At 41.5% G+C, this 20,286-nt stretch overlaps 1 protein-coding gene across 2 annotated transcripts in view; it reads left to right on the top strand.

Moving 5' to 3' along the window:
* The window catches only part of LOC141210786 (interleukin-18 receptor 1-like), a 111,610-nt gene extending 94,050 nt beyond the window's left edge, over window positions 1–17,560 (top strand). For both annotated transcript variants that reach the window (XM_073664765.1, XM_073664764.1), the window contains exons 8-10: window positions 638–799; window positions 4,717–4,872; window positions 12,328–17,560. In XM_073664765.1, the coding sequence (XP_073520866.1) occupies window positions 638–799; window positions 4,717–4,872; window positions 12,328–12,713 (704 nt within the window). In that variant the 3' untranslated portion in view covers window positions 12,714–17,560. The remainder of the gene's footprint in view (window positions 1–637; window positions 800–4,716; window positions 4,873–12,327) is intronic.
* Window positions 17,561–20,286: the final 2,726 nt, after the last annotated feature.

Here is a 20,286-nt window from a genome sequence, read left to right as displayed (position 1 = left end):
CCAGCCACAGACCATTATCATCTATGATGAAGGCCACTGTACTTGAAGTTTTCACACAATAATCTTTTTTTTTTAATAGATAAGCAAATGTTTCTTTTTTTAAAAAAATATACTCAGAATGTTTATTTGTTCACTGCACTATGTCATTGAACATGTATGAACAACACCAATAGCCATTACAAATTAATATTTGAATGAATGTGTCTGTGTATGAGACTTCAAACCTCCTTTAGGTAACATTCCTATAGCAGAATAAGCATTTCACATCAGTATTTGTAAACTAAAAGCAGGAGTTAGACAAATATGAAGAACTACATGTGTTTCCATTACATTTTTTTTATGCTTTTCTATTACTGGTTTTGGCTTCCAAATACTAAAGTGAAATACATTGCTAACCAAATATTGACATGTGAAGGTAATAAAAAAACTTGCAATCTACATCACTAAATGTCAATATGATAACTGAATAGCACAGTCAACCGTCACCCATGGGGTAGTATAGGAAGCACTTTACTGTATTTTATGGATATTACATTTACTTGCTAAGCCTTACAATGCTTATGTTGCATGAGAAATCAGTCACTGTGGATCAGTAGCAGCTTTGGGTTATAATGAAATTTGTTTTTTCGTCCAACAGATAAGAGCCAAGATATTTCTAAGACAGTCTTTATAACATCAGTTATTGCATCTATCATTTGCACTGTCTGCATTCTGTTTCTGGTTGGCTTGTGCATACTGTTTAGGATACAAATTGTTCTCTTATACCGGAGTATTTCTGGAATTGATGAAACAATTGGAGGTAAGTGTCACATTTGTTTTTTTAAAGGGAATGTGTCACCAGAAAGTGGCCGATAAGCCTGCAGTCACTCTGTGTGACTGCAGACCTATGAATCCCCCCAGCGCATGCACTGTGCGCTATGAGGATTCGCTGGTTTCTGAGTCGGGACCGGAAGATATTTATGAGTTATACATACTCTCAGCCAGTGGGTGTGACCTCGCACCATACACTTTCTATTACTTTACAAGTGTATGAAAAGCAAGGCCGTGCTCACTGGCCGGGAGTATGTACAGTATAACTCATACATACCTTCTGGTCCCGACAATGCGTGCGCTGTGGTGGATTCATAGGTCTGTAGTCAGACAAAGAGACTGCAACATTTGTCTTCAGAAGTGGATTGCTCCCCAGCCTCCTGGCTTCCTGGTTGCTGTGCGGAGGGCCAACTTCAAATGTAGCTACTTTGTATGGATGGCCACCCTCTGATGGTCTGTCCCCTTGGCAACGAGCTATAGACAATATAAGACAAAAGCTCTCATAGAAAAAAAAAGCAGATAAAAAGCAAGTCCATTACAAACTTGCTTATTTTCATGCTGTCTAACTAAATATAACAATTTCATAACTTGAGAATACCCCTTTAAATGTCACTTAGAGAATTTTAATTTAAGATTTTCTAAGTCTCTAGTTCATATTGGCTTTATAGTTTCCTTTTATAACAAAAGCCATGCCAGTATGGTGGATCCATATGTAAACAGGTTACTTGAATGCAACAGCGCAGACAATGAGGAGCCAGTGGTACTTAACCAACACTATTTATTTGACTAACACAGAAAGAAAATCTATCTATACAAATATGTATAAATGTGTATATCTATATATATATATATATATATACAGTACAGACCAAAAGTTTGGACACACCTTCTCATTTAAAGATTTTTCTGTATTTTCATGACTATGAAAATTGTACATTCACATTCAAGGCATCAAAACTATGAATTAACACATGTGGAATTATATACTTAACAAAAAAGTGTGAAACAACTGAAAATATGTCTTATATTCTAGGTTCTTCAAAGTAGCCACCTTTTGCTTTGATGACTGCTTTGCACACTCTTGGCATTCTCTTGATGAGCTTCAAGAGGTAGTCACCGGAAATGGTTTTCACTTCACAGGTGTGCCCTGTCAGGTTTAATAAGTGGGATTTTTTTGCCTTATAAATGAGGTTGGGACCATCAGTTGTGTTGTTCAGAAGTCTGGTGGATACACAGCTGATAGTCCTACTGAATAGACTGTTAGAATTTGTATTATGGCAAGAAAAAAGAAAAAAACAGCTAAGTAAAGAAAAACGAGTGGCCATCATTACTTTAAGAAATGAAGGTCAGTCAGTGCGAAAAATTGGGAAAACTTTGAAAGTGTCCCCAAGTGCAGTTGCAAAAACCATCAAGCGCTACAAAGAAACTGGCTCACATGAGGACCGCCCCAGGAAAGGAAGACCAAGAGTCACCTCTGCTTCAGAGGATAAGTTTATCCGAGTTTATCCGAGTCACCAGCCTCAGAAATCGCAGGTTAACAGCAGCTCAGATTAGAGACCAGGTCAATGCCACACAGAGTTCTAGCAGCAGACACATCTCTTCAACAACTGTTAAGAGGAGACTTCATGGTAAAATAGCTGCTAGGAATCCACTGCTAAGGACAGGCAACAAGCAGAAGAGACTTGTTTGGGCTAAAGAACACAAGGAATGGACATTAGACCAGTGGAAATCTGTGCTTTGGTCTGATGAGTTCAAATTTGAGATCTTTGGTTTCAACCACAGTGTCTTTGGGCGACGCAGAAAAGGTGAACTGATTGACTCTACATGCCTGGTTCCCACCGTGAAGCATGAAGGAGGAGGTGTGATGGTGTTGGGGTGCTTTGCTGGTGACACTGTTGGGAATTTATTCAAAATTGAAGGCATACTGAACCAGCATGGCTACCACAGCATCTTGCAGCGGCATGCTATTCCATCCGGTTTGCGTTTAGTTGGACCATCATTTATTTTTCAACAGGATAATGACCCCAAAAACACCTCCTGGCTGTGTAAGGGCTATTTGACCAAGAAGGAGAGTGATGGGGTGCTACGCCAGATGACCTGGCCTCCACAGTCACCAGACCTGAACCCATTCAAGATGGTTTGGGGTGAGCTGGACCGCAGAGTGAAGGCAAAAGGGCCAACAAGTGCTAAGCATCTCTGGGAACTCCTTCAAGATTGTTGGAAGACCATTTCCGGTGACTACCTCTTGAAGCTCATCAAAAGAATGCCAAGAGTGTGCAAAGCAGCCATCAAAGCAAAAGGTGGCTACTTTGAAGAACCTAGAATATAAGACATATTTTTAGTTGTTTCACACTTTTTTGTTAAGTATATAATTCCTCATGTGTTAATTCATAGTTTTGAAGCCTTGAGTGTGAATGTACAATTTTCATATTCATGAAAATACAGAAAAATCTTTAAAGGTGTGTCCAAACTTTTGGTCTGTACTGTATATATCCTGGCTCCCCCCCATATATCTGTCATGCCAGGTGTGTGAAAGACTAAGTGCAACACAAAGGGAAGGGGGAAAGGAAGCCCAGACTCTAGGGAAAGGGGGGAGTAGAGACCTCCTGGGCTGATCTGATATCACCCTGTCTCCACTAACGTCCCTATATTGGTTCCTCACCAATTGCCGCACGTGAACCTAAACCCTGTATTTCCCTAGTGCTTGGCCCTGGATAGGGAAGAGGAATGAACAGTAGTCGATCCCCACTAACGACTAAAGACAACAAGGGAGATAAACACGGGGAAAGTAGCTTAGGTTTAGACGACTTCAGAGAGATAACTCCAAGCATCTTATTAGCACCACAGAGGAAAATAGCAGTCTGAGAGCTCCAAGCATTCACAAGGAAATGTGAGTATCACCGGCACCTTCCTGCTTCAAAGTGAAACTATTTAAACACCCAGGCCAGGGTGTTAATTAGCAGGGAGGAGGTAGCCGCTGGGTCCTAGAGTGAAACAGTTAAGAAGGTGTCTGTAATGCCAAACAAAGAGATCTTCTGCAACCAACTGCAGGGTGACTGTCTGTCACATCTGACACACCCGTGACAAGATCCATCCTGGCTCCCATATGTGTCTTGTCCTGCCCCCCCATATGTGCATCCTGGCTCCCATATGTCCCTTGTCCTGCCCCCCTATATGTGCATCCTGGCCCCACATCCCATTACAATTGTCAGCTTCATTGAGACGTGCGACGAGGCAGTTCAGGTAATGAACGCTGTGTGCGTGCCCCTGCATATACTCTGCCTGCTCTTTTAAAGGGCATGTGTCCCTAAAAACCACGGCTTTTTCTTTTGTTTTTATTCCTCTCCTCCCCTCTCGTCCTGTTGTGGAGTATCCATCCAAACCCCTCCTGCTTCTTTGAAGCTCCATTTTCTTTCCATTAAGGTTTGGAAAACCCAACTGAGGACTCAGGACACTAACAGCCAACATATCCAACTGTTTCTTCCATGCCCTTATTGGAGCTGTGCCCATTTCAGCACAACTCTGTAAGGTGAGACTTCTACCTGACAATCTTGTCCTTTAATTACCTTGACATACTTACCGTGGAGAGTATTTTTGTCTGATTCACATGCTGTTTGATCTTAGACCATGGGGCCCAAAAGTTCAACCACTACATCTATGAAACAATGTAGCTGTTTTTGAAGGTAGTAGAGTATTGATGAGTGATCCTACTGGATCTTACCTGATCACCTTTTTTTAAAATAATTAAGCTGAGTGTCTTGATGTCTTAAGGCTTGTATACACATAAAGCAGTGAAACCCGCTGATATTGGCAGAATCTGTGAAAGATAATATATATCAACTTTATATGTTTATATAAACCATCATCTGTTCAGATAAACATAATATAGTTTTCTTTTTCACTTAGATGGGAAAGAATATGATGCTTATCTGTCTTTAGAAAGTTTTTCCACCTTTGAATCTGAAGAGAGACATTTTGCACTTCAAACTCTTGCTCCAGTGTTGGAAAACTATTTTGGGTATAAACTATGTATCTTTGAGAGAGATGTAGTTCCAGGAGGAGGTAAGAATACATGTGTTTGATCTGTTATCTAGCAAGTCATAGGCAAAGTTTGTAACATTGTCCATCAGAAAAATTGTATAACATAATATATTCAAGCTAAGTCACATCGCTTGGTGCTTCATGGGGGAGCCAAATATTTAAATACACCTTCCCACCTGCTTGTTTTCCCTCAATCTCCACCTGCCCCTCTTATTTGGTTGACAGCTATTCCTTCATAGGGTCAGAGAAGAGTGGAGATAGATGGAAACAAGTAGGTGGGAAGGTGTATATAAATGATTGGCCCCGTCATTAGTGAACAGTCATCCTGTGTGGACAGAGTCCCCTTAAAGGAAATCTGAACTCAAAATCTGAAAACTTAGCTTAGAAAATTTCTATAGCTTTTGTGACAACCCTGGGTCTTCCTTGGGCGTAATACTACTCAGAGAGGGTAAAACAGTGTGGCAATACTTTATTGAACCACAAAACGGACAATAAAAAGGTAGAACAGTCCCAGCTAATACCCAAGATGGTACAACATTACACAGTTCTCACCCTTCCGCTAGCCTGCCTGGGATCGAACAGCTGAGATTTTGGGACTTCCAGGGCCAGCGACCTCAACCAGTGGCCCCCCGTTTCTGGTGGGCCCCCATAGAGAGAAGGTAGCGGCAAGTTTAGGAAGCCGACAGTCCATCCAGGTACAAGGCCAGGAGACCAGAGGGTCCCACCCTGGCCTCTCTGTTTCAAGTCTCTCTGCTAGGCAGGCACATATTCCTTAAAAATAGTTACAGTTCTCCATTCAAGTACACATTGACAGGTAAGGGGATAGGGCATTACTCACGGGGCTCAGGTCTCATTGTTTGTGCATTTAATGAATTTACATAGTTGGTATAGGAGGGGCCGCTTTAATTAAACATCATTGTTTCAGAATCAAAGAGAAGAAAACATTCAGGGTTATACAAATAATCATATGTCCTTCTTGATCAGATACAGAAATACACATACATTTATAAATCAACACAAAAATAATAGTTAGTGATGAACGAGCACTAAAATGCTCTGGTGCTCGTTGCTCGAGTCGAGCAAATTGGAATGCTCTTATGCTCGACCCAAGCAACGAGTCCAATGTAAGTCTATGTGAAACTCAAGCATTTTTCCTGCGGCCCTCCCCCAGAGGTCTGCAGGGGGCCTAAAAATTGCCCAAATCAACGAGAACAATGCTCAAATTAAATGGGAAGAGGATGGGGAAGACCCCTGGAAGCATCTCTGACTCCAAGGTCACTGCTGTGAACAATGTTGTCAGAGTATTATGCCACTTTTACGGGCTCACAATAAAACATACCAAAACGAAAACAAAATGGATTTTCCTGGGAAAAATTTTAAGGAACATTCTTTCCAGGGTAATGACTTGTATATTAGGCAAAATAAATAACCAAAACCAAAAATGATCTTCAACACCTTGGGCTATGTTTACACATGGCATTTTTGATGCGTTTTTGCACTTTTCCATTACTTTCAATGGTGAACAAAACATTTACCAGTAAATATCATTTTAACATTTTACTAACTTATCTGACCATGTGGTGTGTGAGACATAATCAGACATATCCTGTTTCATTTATGAAGGAGGGACTCTGAAAGTCACAAAGCCTATTTTTATAGGGCCATCAGGCAGCCCTTACTATTCTTAAAGGGTCAGCAGTCGGCCCTCACTATTGTTAGAGGGCCATCAGCTGGCTATGTTCCCATTATAAAGGAGCGAGTCTCCTATAGTGTTATAGTGTATGTAGTGACTGCAGCGACTGCCTTAATTTAGGAAAAACCCCAATACCAATTTAAAGAAAATAGATCAGGGCCTCGGTAACAAAATGTTCCCATTACAAAGGAGCGGTTCTGCTATATGGTTATTGCGTATACAGTAACTGCAACGACTGCCTAAATTTTGGAAAAACCCCAATACCAATTTAAAGGGACATAGAGGAGGTCCTCGGTAACAAAATGTTCCCATTATAAAGGAGCGGTTCTGCTATATGGTTATTGCGTATACAGTAACTGCAACGGCTGCCTAAATTTTGGAAAAAACCCAATACCAATTTAAAGAGACATAGAGGAGGTCCTCGGTAACAAAATGTTCCCATTATAAAGGAGCGGTTCTGCTATATGGTTATTGCGTATACAGTAACTGCAACGGCTGCCTAAATTTTGGAAAAACTCCAATACCAATTTAAAAAGACATAGAGGAGGTCCTCTGTAACAAAATGTTCCCATTATAAAGGAGCGGTTCTGCTATATGGTTATTGCGTATACAGTAACTGCAACGACTGCCTAAATTTTGGAAAAACCCCAATACCAATTTAAAGGGACATAGAGGAGGTCCTCGGTAACAAAATGTTCCCATTATAAAGGAGCGGTTCTGCTATATGGTTATTGCGTATACAGTAACTGCAACGGCTGCCTAAATTTTGGAAAAACCCAATACCAATTTAAAGAGACATAGAGGAGGTCCTCGGTAACAAAATGTTCCCATTATAAAGGAGCGGTTCTGTTGTACGGTTATTGTGTATGCAGTGACTGCAACGGCTGCCTAAATTTTGGAAAAAACCCAATACCAATTTAAAGACACTTTTAGGAGGGCCTCGGTAACAAAATGTTCCCATTATAAAGGAGCGGTTCTGCTGTACGGTTATTGCATATGCAGTGACTGCAAGGGCTGCCAAAAATTTGGACTCAATCCAACGCCCCTTGGGAGAGACGTAGAGGAGGGCCTCATTAAAAAAAATGTTCCCATAATAAAGGAGCGGGTCTCCTATACGGTTATTGCGTATGCAGTGACTGCAAGGGCTGACAAAAATTTTGACGCACTCCGATGCTCCTTGGAAGAGACATAGAAGAGGGCCTCATTAAAAAAATGTTTCCATTGTAAAGGAGCGGGTCTCCTATACTTGTTATGCCCATGCACTAAGTGCATGGCCTGAAAAACATTTACCCCTGTGGGGTATACATGAACATAGTGTATGACAAACATTTCCTATGGGCATCATAAACACCCTTGAAAAATGTTAGTGGGTTTTGCATCATGGTCACCCTGGTGATATGGAGGAGAAGGAGGAGGACAACAGAAAATAGACAAAATCTTCTGAGTGTGAAGAGGTGCATGGGAATAGACCTCCTAAAAAAAAGACACTGGATTTGAATATATGTTCTGCTGCTATCATTCGGTGGTGTTGAGAAGTCTCGCCCAATCCAGCCCTTGTTCATTTATATTTTCAGTTGACAGCCGGATGTGCCTATCACTTATAATTACCCTGGCGGCTCTAAAAATACGCTCTGACAAAACTCTAGCGGCAGGGCAGGCCAGGACCTCCAAGGTGTAGAAAGCCAGTTCATGCCACGTGTTCAGCTTGGATACCCAATAATTATAAGGCACAAAGGAATCACGGAGGATGTTGGTACGGTTGGCAAGGTACTCCTTTAGCATCTTTGTAAAATTATCCCTCCTTGTGAGAGTACCCTGCACATCAAGGCCTCTGCGATGGGAGGGTCTGAGAAAACTCTCCCTGACCTTTGACAGTGTTCCCCTGCCTCTGCTGGATCTTATTTGTGTCTCCCTAACCTGCTCTCCTTGGTTGTCCAATGAACTGTGACCTCTGCCGCCAGCGTTTTCAGATGGGATTTTTTTTAATAATTCCGCAACAAGGGCCTTCTGGTTCTGCATCATTTTAGCAGACCTGTCTGCCGCAGGAATGAGAGACAAAAAGTTCTCCTTGTAATGTGGGTCACCAACCAGTAATGACTGTCACCCAAAATTTGGAGAACGCGAGGGTCACGGGAAAGGCAGCGTAACATGAAGTCAGCCATGTGTGCCAGACTGCTAACAGGCAAGACTTCCGTGTCCTCACCAAGAGGATGACTGACCATGCTCTCCTCCTCATCCTCCTCCTCCTCTTCCCTCTCCTCAGGATATCCACACTGAACAGACGGTATGACAGCTGTGTGGGTAGTACCGTCTATAGCGCAGGAAACTAGCTCCTGTTCTTCCTCCTCCTCCTCTTCCTCATTGTGACCCAATCCACATTGGGATAAGATGAGGCAGAGCTGTGTGTAATCACCCTGTATGGTTTCTTGCTCCATCTTATCGTGCTCTGCCTGCAATGCCTCCTCTTTAATTGTGAGCAGCGATCGTTTCAGAAGACAGAGAAGCGGTATGATGATGCTAATTAAGGCCCCATCGCCGCTCACCATCTGGGTGGAGTCCTCAAAGTTTTGGAGGACGGAACACATATCTGACATCCATGTCCACTCCTGAGCTCTTATGTGCGGAGGCTGACCTGAATACCGACTGACGTTTTGAAACTGGTACTCAACAACTGCCCTGTGCTGCTCACAAATCCTTCCCAACATATGCAACGTTGAGTTCCCATGCGTGGGGACATCGCACACCAGTCGGTTAGCTGGAAGTTGCAAATGCTGCTGAAGCACAGCAGGGGCGGTGGAAGCTGTAGCTGACTTTGTAAAATGGGCACACACGCGGTGTACTTTGACAAACAAATCCAGAAGATCTGGGTAGGTTTTGAGAAACCGCTGAACCCCTAGGTTGAGCACATGACCAGTCATGGTAAGTGTGAGAGCTCGCTTTGCTTCAGAACCGCCACCAGGTTTCAGCCATTGTCACACACTACCATGCTTGGCTGTAGGTTCAGCAGTGACAGCCACAGATCTGTCTGCTCTTTTAGAGCTGTCAATAACACTTCAGTGGTGTGCGGTTGTCACCTAAGCATATTAGCTTCAGCACAGCCTGTTGCGGCTTTCCCGAGGCAGTGTTGCAGTGCTTCCAGCTTCCGGCGGATTTGGTCATTACGGAGATGGAGGCTGAAGAGGAGAAGGAGGTGCAGGAGCTGTAGAATGTGGGGGCATCCCTGATTGATCCAGGGCCCACAATACTTGGCGTCGGAAGGACGTTTTCCGTCCCAAGGTCCGACTGGGCCCCAGATTCCACTATATTAACCCATTTCGCAGTCAGAGAGATGTACCCTCCCTGCCCACAAGCATTTGTTAACGTGTCCGTGGTTAGGTGGACCTTCCCAGTAACTGCATTGTTGAGGGCACGGCTAATGTTCTGGGACATGTGCTTGTGTAATGTAGGGACAGCACACCGGGAGAAATAGTGGAGGCTGGCGATCGAGAACCGAGGGACAGCCGCCGCAATCAGGTTGTGGAAAGCTTCCTTCTCCATAAGCCTAAAAGGCAACATTTCAAGGGCAAGCATTCGCGAAATGTGTGAGTTTAGTAGTGTGGCCTGTGGGGCGTTTGCTGCGTATTTGCGTTTGCGTTCCAAGAACTGGGATAGGGACTACTGAATGCTGCGCTGGAACAAGGACATGGTTGCTGATGGTGGTAGTTACGAGTGTGCAGCGACAGGTGCAGGGAGGGAGGCATCTTCGCCTGCACCATGGACAGGGAATTGATGTGTACGCACAACAGCAGAACAAGCAGTGGTGTCATCCGCAGACACTGTTTCTGGACCCTGGCGTTTGGCCCACCAAGTAGGGTGCTTTGCTGTCATGGGCCTGAGCATACTGATGGTGGTCAGGCTGCTAGTTTTGCTACCCATGATGATGCTGGCCTGGCAGATGTTGCAAATGGCCTTTTTGGGGTTATCTGCGCCTTTAAAAAACAACCAGACTCAAGAAGACCTAACAGTTATACTGGCAACTTCCTTCGTTTTGGTGTTCTAGGAAACGGTTGCCCGCCTGCCTGTTTGTTCCTGCCTGTTGTGGTGCTACACCTCCCTCCCCCTGTGTGTTGCTGTCCTCGCTCTGCATGACACCTTGCCAGGTTGGGTCAGTGACTTCATCGTACACCACCTCATCTTCCACTTCCGCACCCTAGTCCTCCTCCTGACTTTCTGGCAAATGTGTCTCATCATCGTCCACCTCTTGTGACAGTTTCCCACCATTGCCTTTGTGTGACTGTGGCTACTCAAATATTTGGGCATTGCTACATGCAATCTCCTCTTGCACCACTTCAGGCTGGCCAGGCGAGAGGCCAGAATCTATAAATGGAAAAGTGAACAGCTCTTCGGAGTGTCCAAGTGTAGGATCAGTTGTCTCTGGGCACTCAGCATGGTGCAAGAAAGGAGGATCAGGGTGAGGAATATGCGGTCCAGACTCATGGCTACTGAGACTTGACCGTGTGGAAGACAGAGTGGTGGTGGCAAAGTGACTGGAAGCATTATCTGCTATCCAACCAACAACCTTTTAACACTGGTCTGGGTTCAATAGTGGTGTGCTGCGGTCCCCTAGTATTTGGGACAGAAAAATTATTTCTAATATCATTATTAATGACCCTGTGAATAGGATTGAAAATAAAGTGTCAGTCTGTGCTGGTTACATAACACTATAATAAATAATAAAAACCGAGAGAGATTGTATAATATTACGAAATGATCTGGATGTCTGCATGGGTAAACACATGGCAGATGAGGTTTAATGTTGATAAATGTAGAGTAATGCTCCTAGGATGCTGTAATCGCATTGCGGCTTATACATTAAATGGAAATATACTCGGGACTACAGAGCAGGAAAAGGACTTGGGTATTCTGGTTACAAGTAAGCTGAGCAGCAGTACTCAATGTCAAGCAGCAGCCTCAAAAGCAAACAAGATTTTAGCATGTATAAAAAGAGAGAGAACATCTTGCAATTCCAATGTATTATTAGTTACCACTCTATAAATCACTGATAAGGTCACATCTATAATATGGGATCCATTTTTGTACTCCACATTTTAAAAAGGATGTCTAGATTATTACATGGGATGGAAGGCTTCTCCTATAATGAGAGGTTGGAAAAGTTGGGCTTCTTTGACTTAGAACAATGACACCTCAGAGGAGATCTCATTTCTATGTATAAATATACACGTACATGTGTGGTCAATACAAAGGACTGACATATGACTTATTCCTTTCAAAGACCCTACAGAGGACCAGAGCACATTCATTACATGTGGAGGAAAGGTTATTCCAGCAGCTGAATGGGATTAGGTTCTTTACAGTTAGAGCAGTCGGACTGTGGAATGCCCTACCACAAGAGGTAGTGATGGCTGACACTATAACAGCTTTTAATAAAGGGCGGGATGATTTCCTCAAGACACATAACATTGTGGGTTATAGATATTCTAGTGATAGAGGATGTATAACTGGTGGAGAAAGGCTGAACTTGATAGACCTATATCTTTTTTCAACCTATATAATTATGTAAATATAGTAAACTCGAATCCTAGGTGTATGACAAAATGCCATATCTTTAGCATTAAAAGTCACAGGCCAGTTTCATATATTTTTTCAGGATTTCTACAGAAAACTTCTTTCAAACTTCAATTGATTTTGTAATTTCACTTGAATTTCACTTTGTCACCTTATGTACTGAGCACTGAGTAATTCTAAGAGGAGTACCAGCTAACCTACATTTTCCTGTTTTGCAGCTTTGGTCGATGACATGAACTCATTTCTTGAAAAAAGCAGAAGATTAATCATTGTCTTAACCAAAGACTTCACTTCTTGTAAAGCAATGTATGAACTTGAGAGTGGGTTATATAAAGCGATGGTGGAGAGGAAGATCAAAGTCATTTTGATTGAATTCACACTTTTAAGTGAGCAAAGTTTCCAACCAGAATCTTTGCAACTTCTAAAGATGAAAAGTAAGGTCAAATGGAAAGGAGATGAGTCTCAACCTCTTAATTCAACATTTTGGAAAAAAATTCAGTATTTAATGCCAGCAAAGCCTATAAAGTCATGTAGTAGTTCTCTGGCACTTAAAACAATTCAGCCTGCTGATAATAGAGACATTCTAATTTTGAATAGCCTGTAAAGGTAGGAGGTAGCCCTTATTCTAACTTGAGCTTTTTGTGTCTTTTTGGCTTGCCAAAAACAACATGATTTTCATACACGTTAACAAACATTTTTTTGGTGCATCGCCCTTAGGTTTGGTTTACACGTTGCATTTTTGCTGCAGAAAAAAATGCAAGATTTTACAGTACCAGCAAACTGAATGAGATTTCTGAAATGTCATACACACACTGCTTATATTTTTCTTGCAGTTTTGAACCTTCAAAACCTTTTTTTCTAATTTGCGCCATATCAATTCTTACAGAGTTTTTCACCCATTCAGCTTAAGGGAAAAAATGCAGGTGAAAACGCATAAAAAAACGCACGCATTTTACACAGTGTTTTTCCTGCCATCACTCTGGTTTTTGCAGCAGAAAACTTGTACACATTCCTTGATGCTGTTTTTGTGTTCCTCTCTTTGATCTGGAGAACCCCTTTATTATGCTTTGCATCGGAAAGAATCTAAGTGCTTATAAAGCCCACATACACGTTAGACTAATTCTAATGTGTATGAGAGCCTCGGACAATATATTATTGGGGGAAATATCAATCCAGGATGTCTGATTTCGGACTGACGATCATATTGTCTCCCAGAAATAAGCTGCCGCCAGACATGTCTGTCGATCATCTAAGCTTCCGAATGAGTGATGCTGTGTATGGGAGAGCCGGCCAAGATGTCTGATAGCCAAACGATAACGATTGGCAGAAGCATTGTTTGGCCAACAGCCTTCCAATGTTACCAGTATTGAGGACTTTTTCATTGACAGAACATGTGTTGCATACAAGTGCTTGTCTTATGCAGACATAACGAGAAGTTATTTTTTTGTCTTTTATTTCATATAACCTTAAAGGAGTTGTCTACTACTAGGCCTAAATGTTTGGCCTCGATAAAATAAAAAAGCTTCTACTCTCCTCCCGTGGCAGCGCTGTTCCAGCAGTGTCGGCACTCTTGCTCTCGGGACTCTTGTGCGGTTGTTATGAAACGTGAGCTCAGCGCCCAATCAGCGCTGGTGTCACTGTCCCAGCCTTCGTGCGAATTGAACATGAAGATGAAGCTAGGGCTGCGGCTACTCTCTCACTTCCTCTTTATGTTCAATTCATATGGAGGTGGGGACAGTGACACCAGCGCTGATTGGGACTATGGACACATCCTATATATCATACATTCTGTATATCTTTTTTTTTTTTTTTACTCCCTTGTTCTTAATGGTCGCCAAAACAATAATGTTTTAACATACTTACCTCATTTCCTATTGATGCTGGATTTCCCTGTTTGCTGCTAGAGAGCTGAAACCTGGTATAAAACCTTCCAAAGTGCATAATTTTTCTGTATGCCAATTTTAGAGGAGATTGGTCAAGTTGTTTGGCCGTGCATAAAGAACAGATATCATACAACGGAAATTCATATATACAGTGCTCAACATAAATGAATACACCCCCTTGAAAAGTAAGATTTTAATCAATATCTCACTGAGCACAAGAACAATTTTCCAAAATTTTGACAAGACTGAGTTTCATAGAACATCATAGCACATGTCTTAACCTATAATATGAAAGTAAGGTTAATAATATAACTTTTATTACAAAATCTTCAGTTTTACTCAAATTATTTGATGCAAAAATGAATACACCCAATATCAAAAACTACTACATCTAGCATGACCTCTATGATCTTTAAGCACAGCAACAAATCTTCTAGGCATGAAATGTACAGGTTGACGACACATCGCAACATCTATCTTTTTCTATTCTTTAAGAACAATCTCTTTTAGAGCCTGGATGCTGGATACAGAGTGACGCTCAACTTGTTGTCTTTTCAGAATTTTCCATAAGTGTTTTGGTTGAGTCCAGATGACGAGACATACTTGACCACTGATTCACGCTCACCCTGTTCTTCAGAAATGCAACAGATGTGTGTTTTGGATCATTGTCATGTTGGAAAAGTGCACGTCTACCCAGGGCACGGAGTGTTGGTAGCATCTTCTCTTTCAATAAAGAGTAGTACATTTGTGAATTCATGATACCATCAATGAAATGTAGCTCATAGACACCAACAGCTCCCAACATAAGGACATTGCCATCACCATGTTTCCCTGTAAGCACCATGTATATTTGTTTGTACTCCTTGAACTTTGCAATTCCATGCAGTTTTGAAGATTTGGTGTGTGCGGCGTTATACGCAGCCCAGAAATCTTAGCTCTACAGTCATGGCCAAAAGTTTTGAGAATGACACCAAAATTATATGTTCACATGATCTGCTGGCCTCTGGTTTTTATTAGTGTTTGTCTGATGTTTATATCACATACAGAAATATAATTGCAATCATATTATGAGTACCAATAGGTTATATTGACAGTTAGAATGAGTTTATGCAGCAAGTCAATATTTGCAGTGTTGCCCCTTCTTCTTCAAGACCTCTGTAATTCTCCCTGGCATCCTCTCAATCAACTTTTGGACCAAATCCTGACTGATAGCAGTCCATTCTTGCATAATCAATGCTTACATTTTGCCAGAATTTGTTGGTTTTTGTTTGTCCACCCGTCTCTTGATGATTGACAACAAGTTCTCAATGGGATTAAGATCTCTGGAGTTTCCAGGCCATGAACCCAAAATCTCTATGTTTTGTTCCATGAGCCATTTTGTTATCACCTTTGCTTTATGGCAAGGTGTTCCATCATGCTGGAAAAGGCATTTTTGGGTGCCAAACTGCTCTTGGACGGTTGGGAGAAGTTGCTCTTGGAGAACATTCTGGTACCATTCTTTATTCATGGCTGTGTTTTTAGGCAAGACTGTGAGTGAGCCGATTCCCATGGCTGAGAAGCAACCCCACACATGAATGGTTTCAGTATGCTTTACAGTTGGCATGAGACAAGACTGGTGGTAGCGCTCACCTCTTCTTCTCCGAATAAGCTGTTTTCCAGATGTCCCAAACAATCGAAAAGGGGATTCATCAGAGAAAATGACTTTGCCCCAGTCCTCAGCAGTCCACTCCCTGTGCCTTTTGCAGAATATCAGTCGGTCCCTGATGTTTTTTCTGGAGAGAAGTGGCTTCTTTGCTGACCTCCTTGAAACCAGCCCTTGCTCAAAGAGTCTCCGCCTCACAGTGCGTGCAGAAGCACTCACACCAGCCTGCTGCCATTCCTGAGCCAGCTTGGCACTGCTGGTAGTCCGATCCCACAGCTGAAACAGTTTTAAGATACGGTCCTGGCGCTTGCTGGTCTTTCTTGGGGGCCCTGAAGCCTTTTTGACAACAATGGAAGCTCTCTCCTTGAAGTTCTTGATGATGCAATAGATTGTTGACTGAGGTGCAATCTTTGTAGCTGCGATACTCTTCCCTGTTAGGCCATTTTTGTGCAGTGCAATGATGGCTGCACGTGTTTCTTTAGAGATAACCATGGTTAACTGAAGAGAAACAATGATACCAAGAACCAGCCTCCTTTTAAAGTATCCAGTGATGTCATTCTTACTTAATCATGACTGATTGATCGCCAGCCCTGTCCTCATCAGCACCCACACCTGTGTTAATGGATCAATCACTAAAACGATGTTAGTTGCTCCTTTTAAGGAAGGACTGCAATGATGTTGAAATGTGTTTTGGGGGTTAAAGTTCATTTTCTGGGCAAATATTGACTTTGCAAGTACAGTAATTGCTGTTAAGCTGATCACTCTTTGACATTCAGGAGTATATGCAAATTGCCATTACAAAAAATGAAACAGTAAACTTTGGAAAAATTACTATTTGTCTCATTCTCAATACTTTTGGCCATGACTGTACATCAGAAAAATCAGGTATTCTATAAAAACTACACCAAGCAAATGATACATCACTGGAATCAGGATTTCATGTCCAATATTTTGCTCCTTTCAAATTATATAGCAAGAACCTGCTGAAAGAATTGACTTTTTGAATCTCATTCACTTTGTCGCGTCTAGGAAATCCTTTAGGTTTTGTGACAAAACTGCGCAGAACAGACAAAAACACCTTGCGCGCACAGACCATTAATGAATAATTAGGGTCTGTGCACACAGTGTGTGCTTGTCACGTTTTTCTGTGTAGTTTTGTCACAAAACCTGAAGGGTTTCCTAGTAACAACAAAGTGTATGAGATTGAAGAAGTCTCATGCAATGTTGTTTTTTTTTCCTTGTAAGTTTGCAGCAGATTTAAATCTGCAGCATGTCAATTCTTTCAGCGTTTTTGCTACAGATTTCACCCATACTAACGAGTGGGAAAAAATCCACAACAAAGATGCATGTAAAAAAAAAAAAGCAGCAAAAACGCACATATTTAAAGCAGCGGTTTTCCTGCCACGAGATGCAGAAATGGTGCAGAAATTTAAGCTACAAATTCTTAACATGTGTACATACCCTTAGGGTATGTGCACACCGTCCGGAGCCGCCTGCGGCCCTGACACAGCACGAATGCCGCCGGCAGCTTCCATTCATTTTATGCAAATGAGCGGCGCCATTTTTTTTTTCACCTGCGGACTTTTCTCATAGAGGTTAGGTTCATATGGAAACCCCACATGCGGACCCGCCACAGAAATTGACATGCTGTGGTCTTGGAAAGACACTCCGCTTGTCAGTTTCCGAAGGTGTGCCGCAGACACATAGTGGACATGGGATTTCTACAAAAAACAAAAACAGAAATTCATCTTTATCTACTGTATGAAGATTGTATGTCCTATATTCATCGATGTACTGTTAGAGAACGCATGCATACACTGTGACAGATCATATTTTGTTTTTATTGGAATCGTTTTGTTAATGTTAAAAAAAATTGTATTTTATATATTGAGTTTTTATTCTTTTAATAAACAGTATTTTATGAAAGTTTGTGAATTTAAAAGTTTTTGTTTTATTCTACTAGTTTGTAAATTGATTTATTGTTCACAGTTTGGGTTTGTGATCATTTCTTGCATACATGTGCAGATATAGCAGACAAAAGAGCATGCTCACTACGCTACTCTAAGACCATACATACCCAAACTGTATTACAGATATGTTTTGTGTGAATTTATATATTCTAGTATATTTATTCTCTAAAATAATTTGTAATGACTGAGATTTCATACAAATTTCAACCCTAAAAATGTAGCATGCTCTGTTTGATGCCATATGTATAGTGGTAGACTCCTCTAATGGCATTGCCACACTGAGAATAGCTTTGAGTAGCACTGTGACTCCTTACTAAGCAGTGTTACCACGACATTTAATTCTAGAAGGGTTATGTGCTCTAGCATGAGATTCAGGCAAGCAACATAGTTTGTCCTGACATAATTGTCATTTTTACGTAGAAAAAGCCCACATAGAAAGTACTACAAGCTTTCCTCTCCAGGAAGATTAGTTGCAACCAACTTGGTGTTCTTTACGTGTCCCTTATATCTCTGATCAGACCATGAACTGGAAGCACAGACAGTGTACAATATAGTTTTCAAGGGATGGACTTGGACAAAAATTCAGCCCTGGCATTTGAAAGCACACAGGCTCCGTCCCCTTCCCCAGATTGAGGTCTCTATTATTTAAATTACCCTGCTTGCAGGAAATCAAGATTTACTACTTCTTATATTTCTAATAACATCGCTATATAAGATTTAATAACAAAAACAACAGCATATACAGCAGTGATAATACCGCCATGCTGGTTATTAAAGAAGTACTCCCATCTATATTTTTTATTAAATGTGTGGATATATGCATGTAGTGTATTGTGAGCATATTAATATAATCACCTACAGCCGCCTTCTCTGAGATTCAGCACCGTACTGCTACGCTTCTCAGTGGTGTTACCACAATTCTGACTAGCCAGCTCACTCTATGCGTAAATTGAAAGTAGCTTTTACAATGTAAGTCTAAGAAGCATCAGAACGAGGCTTCATTGGCTTACATTGTATAAGCCACTTCCGGAGAGCCGACTAATCGGAAATGCAGTAACTTCACTGAGAAGCGGAGCAGAACGGCGTTGGATCCCAGAATGTAACACACACACACTCATTTGTAACAGGAAAAGGGAAGACCTACTACAGTGAAAATACATACCCAAACCCAACTTGTTCCTGTATAGACTAGAAAGACCCTATCGCACAACACAAAAATACCACCTCAGACCTGGCTCCCTAAAAGGCCATCAAGGGGTTTCTCGTACCTCCTGAGGAGCCAGAGGGGAGGCCGTAACACACTGCCAACAAAAGGAGAGGAAATTGCCCAGGAAAATAAAAATCCCAGGGTGGAGAAATTAAAACACATTTATATAGGGTGAAAAGAGAAAGCTAAAGAGAGACAAAAGTAAACAGAACAATTATAACATCCCAGACATCTAAAGAGGTGAAAGGAAGAGGAACTGGACTCACTGCAGGAATTCAACTAGTGTTTACCATGCAAGGTAAACGTCTTAGCTGAAGGGCTGGAACTCCTATATCCAAGTCCACCTGGAGGTATAGCCATCAAGGAAGTGCAGTGAAAGTTGAACATATAAAGCACAACCCAGAATGTGATAGGGCAGATCAAAATGGGAAACATGGAAAACACCTGGAGAGGAGAAAATCAAGAAGGGGGAACAAACACAATTGGAACTATTAACAGAATTGCCAGACGGCCAGTTTGGCCTTGATAGTTCTAATCACAATTATAGATAATAATGATCTATTATGGTTAAGGCATAAAAAACACATCCTATTGTGTGGAAAGGGTTCATTGATTTGATAGTTTCAAAAAGTTGCTAATAAAAACTCCTTAGGTTTGTTAAATATAGTTCAGGTAACATCTATGAACTCCATATGTCCTACCTGAACAATTTTTGTTGAATAACGACATAATTAAGTGTATTACTAATATTTAGATTCAACTTGGAGACTTACATCAATCAGCTATAAAATTAAAAAAACACAGATAAGCAATGTGAATAACAGTAATCAGGGATACAGTATGTGAGGCAGCAAATGAAGAGTTAATTCTTAAAGTTGGGTGAATGAGCGGACATAATGATCTGAGCAACTTCAAAAGGCCGAATTGTGAAAGCTACACTACGAAATGGGCCAAAACTATTGCCAAATGGATGTGAGTACTCCGACAAAAATATAGTTTAAAACTATTAAGGAGCAGAGAGCCATTGTCTCCCTGCCCTGCACTAGGTAAACAATTCACAGAAAAAAGTAGAGAAACAAAGTCCAGCTCACCATTAATATTAATCGCAGGCCTATCTGAAGCCAGCAGGAGTGAATGTTGGCATCCTGTCCAAAGCGATACAACCACACCAGTGCATTGTGCTACATGCACTAGGCGAAGGAGGAAGACGCTCGTCACAGAGGTAGGGTTGTTTTTTTCAATGGCTATTAGCACAAAAGACTCACATCATGGAGTTAAAATATGGGTTATTACTACAGGATAAAGGCCACAAATAGGAACATTATTATTGTATGGGGCCACAAATGAGGGACATTGTTAACATACAGCACAGACCAAAAGTTTGAACACACCTTCTCATTTAAAGATTTTTCTGTATTTTCATGACTATGAAAATTGTACATTCACACTGAAGACATCAAAACTATGAATTAACA

The sequence above is a fragment of the Phyllobates terribilis genome, unplaced genomic scaffold (genome assembly GCF_046119375.1).
Source record: "Phyllobates terribilis strain yellow unplaced genomic scaffold, ASM4611937v1 Scaffold_2__4_contigs__length_985480577, whole genome shotgun sequence".
Lineage (NCBI taxonomy): Eukaryota > Metazoa > Chordata > Amphibia > Anura > Dendrobatidae > Phyllobates > Phyllobates terribilis.
This window is presented reverse-complemented; position numbering and strand designations above follow the sequence as displayed.